General features: G+C 41.3%; 1 protein-coding gene across 6 annotated transcripts in view; it reads left to right on the top strand.

The window, feature by feature from the left end:
* The window catches only part of FGF13 (fibroblast growth factor 13), a 984,800-nt gene that overhangs the window by 207,513 nt on the left and 762,709 nt on the right, over positions 1-14,578 (top strand). For 3 of the 6 annotated variants that reach the window (XM_085607973.1, XM_085607974.1, XM_085607975.1), the window contains one exon: positions 7,572-7,678. The exons of the other annotated variants lie outside the window; for them this stretch is intronic. In XM_085607973.1, coding sequence (XP_085464099.1) covers positions 7,600-7,678 — 79 coding nt within the window. In that variant the 5' untranslated portion in view covers positions 7,572-7,599. The remainder of the gene's footprint in view (positions 1-7,571; positions 7,679-14,578) is intronic. 6 annotated transcript variants of the gene reach the window in all.

Raw genomic sequence — 14,578 nt, 5'->3', positions numbered from 1 at the left:
GACAATCTATGACTCTAAGAAATTTCCACAAGCAAGCCCCATTTTATTTATCCTACAACAGAAAGGGAGCCTGCAAGAGGACTACCTAACATAATATAAAACACCTGTAAAACAAAGAAGTGTATACATTTATTGTTTAGAGTTTTATATTGCGCGGACTAGACCCGAGACATCGGGTATCAGAGCGCTTTACATGAGCACCAGTTTCGTTACAGAAGGACACATTCATTTTGTTAGGCACGGGAAGATTAAGTGATTTGCCCAAAATCACACGATGTTGAGCTTTGTTGCCGAGACTCGAACCCGGTTCCCCAGTTTCGAGGTTTTACTGCTCTAGCCGTAAGGCTACATCCTCTCCCCATCTTTAGATTGCCCACTCTGATTGGCCTGTTAAAGTGTAAACAGTCACAGACAGATTCGTTCTACTGATTTGAGAATACAAGATGTTAGACCTTTGCACACTCAGATTTTTCCCCTTGCAGATTTTGAAGGGAAATACATAGCAAAGGTTTGCATGAGGAAAAGAAATTTGAATGACAAATACCCAGCAGTAATCTGGTATACAAACTCCGATATGGCAGGTGATCTGCAATTCTCACTCCAATAACTCGGAGGTCTGAAAGTAAACAAAAACTGTGGTAGCCTGGTATAAAAACTCCACTATGTCAGGTATGTGAAAGCATCCAAACTTCATTTGTCATGAATTAATAATTGTTGTTTTATAGTTATTGTATTTATAGCACGTGGTGTAAATTAATGTTCTTTGAATTGCTGCAGCAAGGTGGGCAATCAGATTTCTAGCAAAGTCACAAACGGAAGAAAGGGGCATTTGGTGATTCAGGGAACATTATTAGTAAAGTGACTTTATTAATTGAAACTAGAGAACAATTCCAAAGGGATTATACAAAGCAATTTGATATCTATGTTCCTACAATTGGCTTCATAGGACTGACTACAAAGATCACTAAATCTTGGTAGGCGAGCATGCATGTAATCAATAATCATGGGCAATTATCTTTTTTTTTTTAAATCTAAAGAAATATATGTGTTTTTGCTCAAGAACCACAGATCCTGGTGTCAAGATGAGATGTAACACTTAAGAACTATAAAAAAGATAAAATAGCCATGACGTGTAATGGATTCAACCTTGGCATGAAATATCAAGCACTTACCCGATTCAGATGCAGTAGCCAATTAATTTATGTAATCAGTCCAAAAGGCAGCACCCCAGAAGTGCAAGTTTCATTGATTGGTGATCCAGGCTGGGGCATTCCTGTGATTTAAAAGATATTATGAAGGGCATAGCAGGACATGGTGAAGACTGACCCCTAGGACCAAATATACGGACTAGGAACTGAAATATAGGGGTTTAAAAGTATACTAATTTATAGGTGATCTGCTGGAGTGTTATTACTAATTTAAGTAGCGCCCTCTGCCTAGGTACTATTTTGTACATGTAACTGATATGCTGCAATTCCCTGTTTTGCTCAATATAAAAAAGTGTTGAACCTGGCCCTTTCTGCATGGTTATCCCCACACTTTTTGCCTTCAGACCCGCACTTTTACTGAACATGTTTTGTAGGCCTTAGGACTCTGTGCATTTTACCACTGCTAAAGTGCTTTTGCTCCCTCCTTTAAACATGGTAACATTGGCTTATACCCAACTGGCATATTTAATTTACAATAAGTCCCTAGTAAAGTGGCACTACAACTGCCCAGGACCTGTATATGACATGCTACTAGTGAGTCTGCAGCACTGATCGTGACACCCACTTAAATAGCCCTTTAAACATGAATCAGACCTGCCACTGCAGAGCCTGTGTATGCAGTTTAAACTTCCATGCCTACCTGTCAAGATAATCCTTTTGCAAGGCCCAAACCTTCATTTTCAATACATATACGGCACCCCTAGGATAGACCCTGGTCGGCCCATAGGGCAGGGTGCAGTGTATTCAAAAGGTAGGACATATACTATTAAGTTTTACATCTCTTGATAGTGCAGAACTCTTAAATTCGTTTTTCACTACTGCTGGGCCTATATCCCTCTTAAGATAACAATTGAGTTGGCCTATTTCATTGTATAAGTATAATTTCCAATTGGGAAGAAATAACTGGTTCATATTAGTTTCTCTGGAATCCTAATTTAAAATCCTAACTTATGGTGAAGTCGGATTTCAAATTACTATTCTGCAAATGCCACTTTTAGAAAAGTGACTTTTTTTTAATCCCATTTGGTTCCTGCAGCCTGTCTCTGGTCACATAACTGGGTGTAGTTGGCATTTGGCCTTTGTGTATTCCTCCTAGACAGCCACACTCAATGGGAGCTTAGGTGTGACAAGATGAACCATCACTGACAGGATGGGAAGCTGCCCTTCTGTGCAGACCTGCTGCCTTCTGCCCCCTTGCCTCAGGAAGAAGAACTGGACCTGCAACTTCATCTTGAACCCAGGACCCTAGAGTGACTCAAATGGCTAGTCTGCTGGCCTCCTGATCTGAGCCTCAGGGACAAATAGGCTCCCCAACCAGCTATTGGACCCAGCTGTAGCGAGTTCTTAACCCCAAAGTCGTTCCACTCAGGTCCTGGACCCTTGGTGTGGTTCAGCAGGCTCTTAAATCAAGCTTTTATGTTCTTTGTGATGGTGAACGGACCAGATTACACCAGAACTGTGCCGCTTGCACCAAAAATCAGTGAGAGCTGCCACCAGCCAAACTCTTCACATAGCAGCATCGACAGCCAATGGGATACTGCCAACGCAAATCTCCAGCTTCCCACCACATTGACTGCTGCCTGTGACACTCTCATTGCTCCTCGAGACCCTCTTCAACGCGAACAGGACTCTTGGCACAAAACTTTAGAAGGTAAAACTACAGAGGTACTAATCTGGGACTGTATTCAACCCGCGCTCTATTGCAGTTGCCCTGAACCTTTGTCTTTGACCTAGTGTAGCACGACCAGATAGCCACGGTTGCTTTTAGGCACTATATTGCAGTTTATTCTTTAAAAATTCATAACTCAAGTTCTACTGATTGGATTATTGTTGTTTTGGTCTTGTTTTATTTAAGTTAAACACTATTTTTCTAACCTGGTGTGGGATCTTTGTATGTGGTGTGTTTTCTGTTTTACTGTTTGAAGTGTTGCACAATACTTTCCACATTACCTCTAAATTAAGCCTAACTGCTCTGTGCCAAGCTACCAGGGGATTAAGCACAGGTTAAATTGGGGTAACCTTGTGCCTTACCCTCACTAGTGTGGCTACTGCTTGACCAAGGCTCACACGCCATTCAACCAATAACTCAGTTTCCACCAGAATATAATTGAGATCATGGTCCATAATATCACCAGTGGGATGAGGAGATATCCAAGACCATTACAGTACACATCAGTTGTAATCTACAATTATAAGTGGTTCGAGTTAAGGGTTTCAAAATGTAGAATAGAGGAAACTGGCCAAATTCACGTGTAACTGACAGAGAAACATCAGAGTAGTCAAACATGTTTCTGAGACTACAGAAATGGGAGTCACTCCTCAGGCAGGAGTACCAAAACAAGACAAGCAGAAAAGGAAAATCTTACAGTTCCAGGACGCCTTGTAAGAATCAAAACCAGAATTTGAGGAGTCACCTTGTGTTAATGAAAACATTAGCAAATTATTCAAATGAATAAACATTAGTGTGTGTAGAAATTAGCTGATTGAAAACTCACTATCCACAACATCAGGCTTATTATTAGCCCGACACAGGAAGCGAAGGTCAGGGCACATTGTCCCCTTTAAGGATATTATAGACGCCTTGTAAGTGTGCCTTGTGGAACGGACAATGACATAGAATCTGGTTGTCAGAATCCATTAATAAACCATGATAAATATTTGTCCTGCATTTGAAGGACTGAGAGGTCCTTGTAAGCTGGGCCATTTTGCCAACATATCACATAGCCTGATTCTTATGAAAGAGATGTCATGTGTCACCTTGTTCTTGTGCATCCAGTGCAAACAATTAAACATATGCCTACCAATATCTTGAAACACCTATACCACTAATAGTCTTAATAATAATAAATCAAACCTCATAAATGTAAAGGAAACAGTTTTAAATGATACCATTAAAACAAGATTGCAGTCTTGTAAATGGTATTCCCCTTTCTCTTACTAACTTAACATTTTGAACATTGACTGTATTTGGTACCGATCTTACCATAGTTTTCCCTCAAGACTTTAAAATATTGGGGAAATATTAAGGCGGTATGCTTGGTCTCACTTGTTGACACACAAGTGTCAACAGTCTTTGGATAGAAAAATAAATCAAAAGAAATTAACAGAAGTTTTTTTTTTTTTTTAAGTGTAGAGTTGGGTATGCTTTCTGTTAAGACAGAGGCAACATAATGTTTAAAGAGAATGAAAGCACTCCACAAAGGATTTGCTTCACATTATGTTTCATAGAAGTATCTAAGATTTCCATGTTAGTATTGTTCCACTTGGACATGTAGATGTCCAGGGATCCCACAAATAATAATGACGTGTTTTCCTTTAAAATACCAAGCTCTGCTGCACCATTGGCAACTGAAGAGCCAACTTTTTATGTTAAGAATATATGCCAAAGGAATGAGCACAACTTCTTGGAGCATGACTTGTCATTGGCTATCTGGCTTATGACCTATTTGACCCTGATCCATTGACTACTGGGATAGTCCTACATCAATAATGTGAGAGCACTGGAGATATGTGATCTTTATCCGCTGTATTCCCAGTCATTGTTTTGTGCCCAACAGAACTATTAGTGATCCATAAAATAACAAATTCTTGAGCTAATTGCCATCCAGTATATCAGTTTCCTTTTTTTTCAAAAGTCTACAGCAATCAACATTCAAAATGTCTCCATAATACTTGACTGTATCCCATCACTTCAATTGTCAGGTTCCAGTTGATCCATTGAAAAAGACCCAATTTTGCCCTTTCAAATTCATGAAGTCAAATACACTATTTAACACTCTTGTGATGTTGACACTGCAGTGCTGCAACAGATTAGGTATTTTGATGGGCTCACTTGCAATATTTTAATTATTGACACTATAACATCGTTCAGCCTTTCCCAGCAGTACTGTACATCATTTGTGGTACAACGGCTACTTCTATAATAAATAACTGAGAAAAAGTGAGTCATCACCTCAATGTGCTGCACTGGAAATTAACTACATGTGATTATAAGTGATGATGATATGATATAACAGATGATGTGAGGACAGTGTAATATGGTGAATGGGTGCTAGTACACAATAGACAGAGTAAAGGCAAATTCTGCCTACCTTTTGAGAGACACCCGTGGGTGATAACAAGGAGACAAAGGACCAGGATTACGGCACTGAAGGTTGGTGACAAGGTTACAAAAATGTATCAATCCTTAAAAAGTGGAAAGGTGACCCCCAAAGAGTAAGCAAAAGCCCAGACCTTGATGTTGTAGATAATGAGAGAATTGGAGGTCAGTGAGAGTCCTGGGATTGCCAGGACCCCAAACTACTGAGGCCAAGGACAGACAACACCCTGGTTTCCCCAGGAGGAGTGAGGGAGCAACCGGATGCCGTAATGTTCCCAAGAGGCCATCCGTAGAAGCTTAGACCACACATTTGGAAACCATGAAGGCTAAGATTCTATGTCAGCAGAATGTTATAAGAATACAAGAGTTTATACAATTTGACATTTTAAATGTTAGTTAGCCTCTGACTGAGGCAGAATGTTTAGTGCAAAAGAAAACTCGGGGAAGAATGTAGTGTGTCATGTGGCATGCAGTGATGTAACACGTGTACTCACATGCCTGCATGCTGACGCAGGGTGCAGCGTCAGTGACTTATTTCAATGGATGAACTGCGGCAGTATGCAGATGCCTCACATTCGCTTTCAGAATATGGTGTAGCTGGCCAGGTTTTCGGCTACAGTGTCGCTGCGAACCACAACACCAAAGCAGCCTGCATCGCTAGCGGACCAGATAAGCTGTGATCTGATTCCTCTCAAATAAATTCCACAAAGACCTTTGAAAACTTCGGAGTGTTTTTGTTTTGCCTAAATATATATTGGACAGTGTTCTAAGTCCTAATTAATTGGTCCAGGTTCTTAAATTCGAATAGATCACTTGATCCAAAGTGTCCTTTTGTATTGCGTTCTTTTCTAATTCTCTAATGTCTATTATTTTGACCATATAGAGAGTCTTCTCACACTTCTGTTTGTGAATGTATGAATGTGGGTGTTCGTAAGAGCCTTAGGGTAACCACGTTAAATCTCCATCTCCTTTTTGATTTCAAACTTGCCATTGACTTATTTGCAGGGCGTGTTCGCATTCAAATGAAGGAAAAAGTTTGCTTCTGCGCTTGCAGTGCATTATGGACGCAGGCACAAAGGCAAAGCGACCATCGAGAGACGCAGTGACTGTGTGTCACAAAAAGGTGGCGTACAGTTAGTACAACCCCTCTCCGCACTCCCATCTGGAATGGGAAAAGGGGTTGCCCTGGACCCTCCCCCAGACACTCCCCTGAAGGAGTGTGAAGTCACTCCCTGCACCCTCCCCCCCCCACCTTCAGGAGGATCTCTGACCGCCTTGAAAGTGCAGGCCTGGTGCCGCCTGTACTGTGAAAGGCAGGCCGACTGCCTCAATCAGTTGGTCCATCTTGGTTTACACGCTGCCTCCAGGGAAGGACGCGTGTGTGGCTGCCCTGGCTGCCGTGCACTGTCAATAATAGGACACATTATCCTGCCTGCACGTGGCGCACTTATTCAAACGTGCACCACAGCACAAACAGGGACAGAGTAACAGGGAACCTCAGTGTAATATTTGTTATCATCTTTAAAAAAAAAAGGACCCGCTATAACCTCTGTTAATCCATAAATGATATGCGAAGGAACACTTACAATTGTTATTCTGCCTGTTACAGAACATTTTAGTACAAAGTTTGCACAGTGTAATGCACTTACAGTGGTGTTATTGTATAATTTTATGACGTTTTTATTGTTAAATGTGATGTGTTGTCAACATTGTTTGTAATCGTTCCGTTTAGCTGACTCTTAAATACAGCTGATTGCTGATATCTTATTGATCGAGCTTACAATAAGGTTACTGAGTGTTCTCTCTCCGGAGTATCTTCATACCGTCGCCATTTCAAACCCATCTGACAAGAAGAGTCATTCTCCTGCTGCCACACAGCGACAGTGCTGAAGGAATGTCCTTTTCATTCTCAGTGATGCACTCCAGGGCTTATGGACCCACTGGGCCTTTGCAGTTTCTTGCTTTGTTAAATCATTTGTTACAGTGTAAATAATCGTGCATGCATATGTAGAGTGATATATTCCCAATTTAATTCGTAATTTTATTGCAATAAATGTATTCTAAAATATGTAGAAATAAACTCATCAATTAAGCAAGGTGCCCTGATGTTTTTGTTTTTTTTTAAATATGAGAGTATGCGAAGGCATAAAACATTCCGGCTACACTATTAACAATGATGCCTCATCTTCCCCAAGATAGTTTACTTGAAATCCCATATGTATACCCTCCTGAGAGCCTCCACTGTTTCTTTGTTTCTGCTGCAGCATACTTTGTGACTTCTAATCCTCTGAGATGAAGCGCATGAGTGGCAGTCAGTGGTCTGTGACCACAGCAAATAACATGGATGTCTCAAGTGAACTCTCCTCTAAAAGTAAGTTAGCATGGGGAATTTGAAAACAAATGTTCTGTCAAAAGCAGCAGACCTGCCCTGGTCACCGTCGCCTAATTACATAACAGGGACTCTGCATTGGGTTTCAGGAAAATTGCATTTGTTTTTCATGCCTTTCTCAGCAACATTGTGAACTGTCTTAAGTTATTTTCCGAGGGTTGCCTCACTTACTCCTTTGTTCCTCTACCCTGTTCTCCTCTCAATTTTTCATTCACACTTCTATTTCTCCTCACTCAATTCTCCTGTCCCACCCTCCTCTCGTTTTTCTTCCCTTCTCTTTTTTCCTACTTGTGTCACTTTCTCATTCTTCTTTGATACTCTCTTTCTGTACTGATGTTTTCACCTTTCATCTTACACAGACCCACACACCCCTTTACCTACTTCTATTCTTTCTCCTTTCCAATATTGCCACCCCCCAACCTCTTCTCTATCCCCTCTTCCTCCTTTCTCATCTTTCCTTTACTTCTGGCTTCTCTTTATACTTTTCTCCTTTCTCTCTTGCCATTGCTCTTCTAATTTATCTTACCTACCCCTTCTCTGTTCTCCACTCTTCTCTTATCTCCACTTTCCCTTATTATCACATCTTCTCTGTTGTTTCTCATTCCTATACTTTCTCCTTTCGCTCTTGCTGGTCTTTAGATTATACTTGCTTCCCCTCTTTTTCTTCCTCATCATTTTCCTCCTTCAACTTACCTCCTCTCTCTCCTCAATCACCTCTATCATTCCTCTCATCTCTTCTCTTTCTTCGTTTTCCTTCTTCTCACTTAGTGTTACTTCTCACTATTCCCTTTTTATCCTCCTATTATACTACAGCACACCTTGCTTCTTGTTGTAGACAGATTGGCGAAGTAGATAATGTGTACCAAACACCATAGGCAGCCTGGTAATGCCATCACCCCCCAGTCATCCACCTAAGCGGTACCATTGATGGATATCCTATCTGACACTCTTAAGGGCCAGGAGGCCCAAAGCACAAAGCCCAATACTTAGTATGTATCTGTTTTGAAACAGACCTTTCAGAAGTCAGACTTGATGAATATAAACTAATGCCACTCCAAAGATGAAGGGCACAGAATAACATCACTTTAGGAATATCATTGTCTTGGGGCTTTTCTGTTTGGCATGTTGGTTCTGCATCCCTAGTTTCCCTTCTTTGAATTCACCATGGTTAAAAGTGGGCAACCAACAGCAGCAGCATAACACCCACATGCATTCAAAGTGATAAACCACACCAGAGGACAAATCAACGGTAATATCATGAAGTATATGAGCCTATAACACAAGGTTACTCCACACCACCTTGCATTACATCATGCCAAACTATGCTACCTAAACTAACCACCATCCAGGCATCACATACATTTATGTGTATGACCCACAATTAGAAACTATCAGCTAGTGGGACAAAATGCACACTGAGTGTGAGAAATGAGAACCAACTGAGCTTGAATATTAGTTACACTTACACAGCCAGGAACAAAATATTTCGGGATCTAAAAGCACAATTGGAGATGGAGGTGACTGGTACCAAGCAGGCTCATTCATGGACTAGAATTACAACTATGATTGTCTTAAATAGAAGTAAACCAGAGAGGCCCGAAAATAATTTTTAAAAACGCAAGGAATCATTAGACTTAGGGCAATGAATCAGTGGTGACAGAGACCAGAAAACTGCAAGACTGAGGAAAAAGACGCTGGGACAGGGCTACATGGGAATCGAGTTAATGGTGAGAGGTAGCCCAGTGAGAGCTAGGCAAGTGAACAAAGTAGATTAGTGTTGAAAAAGTGGATTTTAGTAGTGGTGAATATGCATCTACCACTGGCACTAAAGCCACTTACACAATCTTAGGGCTCAGAATACGTCTCAGAAAATAATTTCCATGCTCAACCATTGGTAGCTTGGCTGAGAGTAGGCAGGTTTAACTTGAGAGACAGGCATGTAAAGCATTAAAAAACACTAATTCAGTAATTAATTAAGACACAAAACATAATAAAAATCCAACACCATTTTAAAAAACTAAAAAATATTTTGATCTTAAAAAATGACCTTGAAAAAAAAATATATCCACCGTAGGGAACCGGAGATATAAATGTTTTAAGATTTAGCAGTATGTAGTACATTGAAACCAATGGCGCCTATTGGGACACCTGGTCGTGCTAGACTGGGACAGTGTCAAAGTTTCAGTCCGATGGAGTCCCATGCAGCTACCCCTTGTTTTAAACTTCAGTCAAAGTTTTTACCTTCTAAATTAGAAATTGTCTGGAGCTTTATCTGCCAGCGTCTCTCGAAGCTCTGCACCAGTCCGGATTCGGTAAGGATTCGCCGGCATGCCTAGTGATGAGCTCCCCTTCAAACCTATGAAAAGCAGACATTTCTGGGCTTTCCAGTGGGATGAACCAGTGATTCTGGTCGGATCGCGGTTGAAGGTAGGTGGCTTGACTCACGCTGTTGGTCCAGGTCACCTCTTCTTCCTAAAGACTTAGAAACTCTTACAGAGATTTTTGTCCCCGGGTACCTCAACGCTCCTCACCAGTCCAGATTCGGTGAGGGTTTATTTACTTGTGTTTTGGCAAGCTCCTGGTCAAACTATAGAAGGCGGATCTCCGGAGCTTTTCAGCGGGACAAACCTAGAGGGCAGATCGGCTCTCATTTGATGGTAACCAGCTTGGCTGGCCAGGTTGAGTTAGTCCACTTATGAAGCTTTTTTCCAAAGTTGTCCAATCTACTTTGGAACTTCTTCCTGGAGTTCCTTTGAGTATCCCGAAGTGTCCAAAGCGTACTACGAGGGTCTGGAAGCTCCAAGATGGTCCTTGAAGTTTTGGACTTCAGTTCCCACAATCTTTTTGAACTAAACTCCTACAAATCTCCAGGCTGGGGATTCTTGGTGATGATGGTACAAGTGAGCTCTGTTAACCTGTAGTTTGCAGGGAGTCCACTCTTTTAGTCCTTTTAAAGCAGGTTTGATCCACAGGGCTGTAGTTCAAGATTGTGCAGCAGGCACTGTCAGTCACAAAGCAGGGTCTGGTTGTTGAAATTCGAAATTCAATATGGCTCAAGTCCCAGCAGAGAGGCAAGAGCTGGCTAAAGCAACCTCCAGGATGGCTCATCTCAAAATTCTCCCACCCTCTGGCATCTGCACATTCCTTCCCTAATCCTGCCATCTGGCTGGGTTCAAAGAGAAGGGATGTAAATGAAACTGGCTTCTTCTGTCTGTCTCCTCCCTTTTTTTGATGATCATGGTTTATGACCCCCTCCTCTTGCTCTGGCATTCCTATGCAGCAGAACCCTCTCCTCCCAGAATAGCTACTTATCACCTCATAAAAGCAGCCTGGATAATCCATTTAACTCTGACCAATCAGGACAGATCACTGGAAGGCTGAATTTTGACTTACAGACAAGAAAGTCTTCTTCTTTGTACATTTTTGGATTCATTTTACAATAGCATTTTGTTGGATTTATCAATACCATTCTAGTAAGTCCTTGAATGATATTTTTTCTGTGTCTCCTAGTGGGAGTTATTAACGAATAACTTTCTGCCATGTTAACCTATGTGGCTGGGGATCTGCAATGGGGAAAAGAACAGGGCAATTTCTCTAATACCAGGGCTTATAAAACCTCTTTTATAAGGACCCTTCCTATATCTACAGGACCCCCACCCCCGGAACACCTAGGGGAGACTTTAGGGATTCTGAATATGAAAAAATGTTGTAGATCCTCACTCCAGAGTACTCCTAGCATAAAAGTTGATTTTGAGAAGCACTTTACTACAATGAGGGAAGGAAAATGTATGATTTCACTATCTCCAGGGCATATAAAACCTATTTTATAAGAGTCCTCATTATTAGGACCGGACTCTCCACCCATGGAATAACTAGGAGACCCTGGGGTACCTAATATGCCAGAATATTGTAGTGTATTAATTATTTAGTGCCCCAAGCACCAAAGTCAGGTTTGGACACAGTTTACATTTTAAAAGTAGTCCTGCAACAAATGCTGCTTTTAAAATAACCTCAGGCCACAGCAGTGCACATATGAAAGTGCAGTAAGGGCTGCTGGCCTCTAAACTACCATGCCCTATTATATATTAGTGACTTAAATTTACTTCTAGTCCCCCTGCCCTATTATGTACAAGGGGCTCATAGGGGAGGTCATGCCAATCATAGGGGTACCCTAACCCATAGTGTACCCTAGTATGTAGGTGTTTTCACTGTATTCTAAGTGTGTTTTCATCATAGCATTGGGCCTGGGCCTGGTTAGGCAGAGCTCAGGGACAGTCATAGTCAGTCACCACCAGTACCAGTCTGCAAACAAATAGGCGTGCCCATGGCACAGGAAGACTTTGCAACAATTAGCAAATATATAGAGCTGCTGAACAAATTAAATCAGACAGTTCACTCTTACCGTTAGGGAAACAGAACATCAGGTTTAGCAATAGCCCTTCTAATGTTAGATCATCTACAGAACACCCAATGACAGAACTTCTCAGTCACAAACACAGCACCCCAAATACTCTTGCAGACATCAGTAAGACAGCAAAGGGATGACACAAGTCACAATGTGCAGTTGAGATACCAAAAGAATAGACAACAGGATGAACACTGACATTAGTTTGGTGAGAGGACCAGAAGGCCGGACCCTGAACACCCATAAACAAGAACAATATGCCCAGCAAAGCCATTACTTCTTCAACCCTCAAGCAATTCAGAAGAAACTGAGCACTTGTCTCTTAAAGGAACATTACTCCTACTTCGGTTTCGTAGGCATGTAGTAAGAACCAACTGCTCTTTGGAGTATAATATGGGTACAATGGTACCCCCACTCACTCAGGTCATGACTCGTCATTATTCACCCCAAGGAATAGCCTTTTGTGGGCAAACCTACAGTCACAGATACACACTCTGAAACACGACTTCCATCAAGGCCAAGTAATTGCATGTATGCACTGTAAAACGTTTGCCACACATCGTACCATCAGTTATTGCCTTCCTTAGATAAATTCCAAAAAAAGTGATAGAAAATCCCAAAACAGTTACTATTCTAGAGAAGATAGCTCCTGTATTCCAACCTGCAAGCAGAGTTAAAGGCACTCTATACAAGCACAAACAATAAAACAAGAATAGTGTACGCAGTAATAAAAGCTTTGGTAAATGTGTTTTTAGCTGATATGCAAGCATGTACTGAGTCGCAACATGTGTTTGACTTAAAAGTACACATCGAATCCAAGAAATAAATGCAGTTACATTTCAGAAAACATCTTAGATCACTCACCACCCACTGCCCACTGAAGGGACCCTGTTCTAGTACATACCAAGAAACTTGAATATTTATCTTTAAAGGCCTGAAAGAAACTATTGTTGCTCCCTCCCAAGAAAATCCCTATATTTCTGTTTTCATACCCCTTGTAAATAATCACCAACATATTCTTGCACCCTTACAAGAATCTCCCTATTTCTCTGTTTTCAATTCTCTTGTAAATGATCTCAAACTCACTCTTGTGTGAATCAATGTATTCTTTATTGGGGACCTTCATTAAGCACAAACCTAGCCCTGGAGGGAAGTGGTTCATTTTACAGAGCAACAGGATTCATAGCCAATATGTGAGAAGAGGGACATGCCGGCACATTTAAATGAGAATATACACATAAGGATGGGACAGCACCACATTTCAGTGAGGTGGAAGATGGAAATAATTCAGCTTAGGATGACACAAAGACTGCAAATAAGTCAGTTTTGAGATATTTTATGAATAGGAGCAAGTCTGCAGTGTAGAGGAAGATTGTTCGAGAGTCTTGATCAAAACACAGAGAAAATCTGTTGGCATGTGCATTTTTAGGAGTCTTGGAGTTTCAGTCTGGTTAGGGATGTGTTCCTAGTAGCACTAGTTCGACTAGACATAAGAAGGAGCCAATCGAGATCTTTCAAGGTAGGGAAGACATGCCTGTGCACTCTTTGGTTGTTGATCAGTTTACCTCCTTCACAAGGAATGGTTTTCTTGGCGTTACTTAGGTCTTTGGGATTGACTGTAAATTCAGCAAATGTCTGCTCTGAGCTCTGAATTTTTTCTTTATATGGTCTTTGAAGAAGAGTGAGGGACAATTGTAAAGCTCAGTGTTTTACACAGATTGAACGGCAAAGGAAAATGTAGAAAATGATAAAAAATTGCATATTACACAAGGCATCCATACACAATATTGTCTTGTCCTTTCAGAGCAGATTTATGCTATTGGAGTACTCCTAACATCTATTCAACAATATGAATTTTATTTTACTACTATTACAATATTTTGTTGGTAAGGGCAGTGGCGGCTTGCTGAGGCAGTGAAGCGGGGCAGTGAAGCGGGGCGGGGAGGGGCAGGGTGGGGGGGGTAGTGGACTCGGAGTTTGCGATGCAGCGAGGGCAAGTTAAATAGTTGTATTTATTTTTTTACCTTACTCCATGCCGCCGTATGTCCGAGTCCATTACCCCCACCCTATCCCCTTCCCCGCCCCGCCACACCGCCCTGCACCCCCCCTCGGCGAGCCGCCACTGGGTAAGGCACACATATATATTTATTTTAAAATATACAATTATTAAACAACTTTCATTTTTATGTCAGAGTTTTTATCTCGGCAATCAACTATTATAGAGGAGGTCCAAAGAGATTAGTTAAATATTGTTTGCATCTACATTTAGGTTGTTTGGTGGATGCAATCCTAAGAATGATTTAGGACGCTCTGAGAAGTTATATTTTAAAGAAAACTGTAACCAGAAAGTCCAACTGTTCTTCTGTCTTGGTCTTCTGTCTATGGCGGGCCAGTGGACAGCTCTAACACTTTGTGAAATAAATGTTTTGAGCTCCGTAAAGAATGACATCTTGGTGCTCCATTGCCTTGCGACCAGG

Source organism: Triturus cristatus, chromosome 5_2 (genome assembly GCF_964204655.1).
Source record: "Triturus cristatus chromosome 5_2, aTriCri1.1, whole genome shotgun sequence".
Taxonomy (NCBI): domain Eukaryota; kingdom Metazoa; phylum Chordata; class Amphibia; order Caudata; family Salamandridae; genus Triturus; species Triturus cristatus.
The sequence above is the reverse complement of the archived record's forward strand: the minus strand, read 5'-3'. Positions and strand labels throughout refer to the sequence as shown.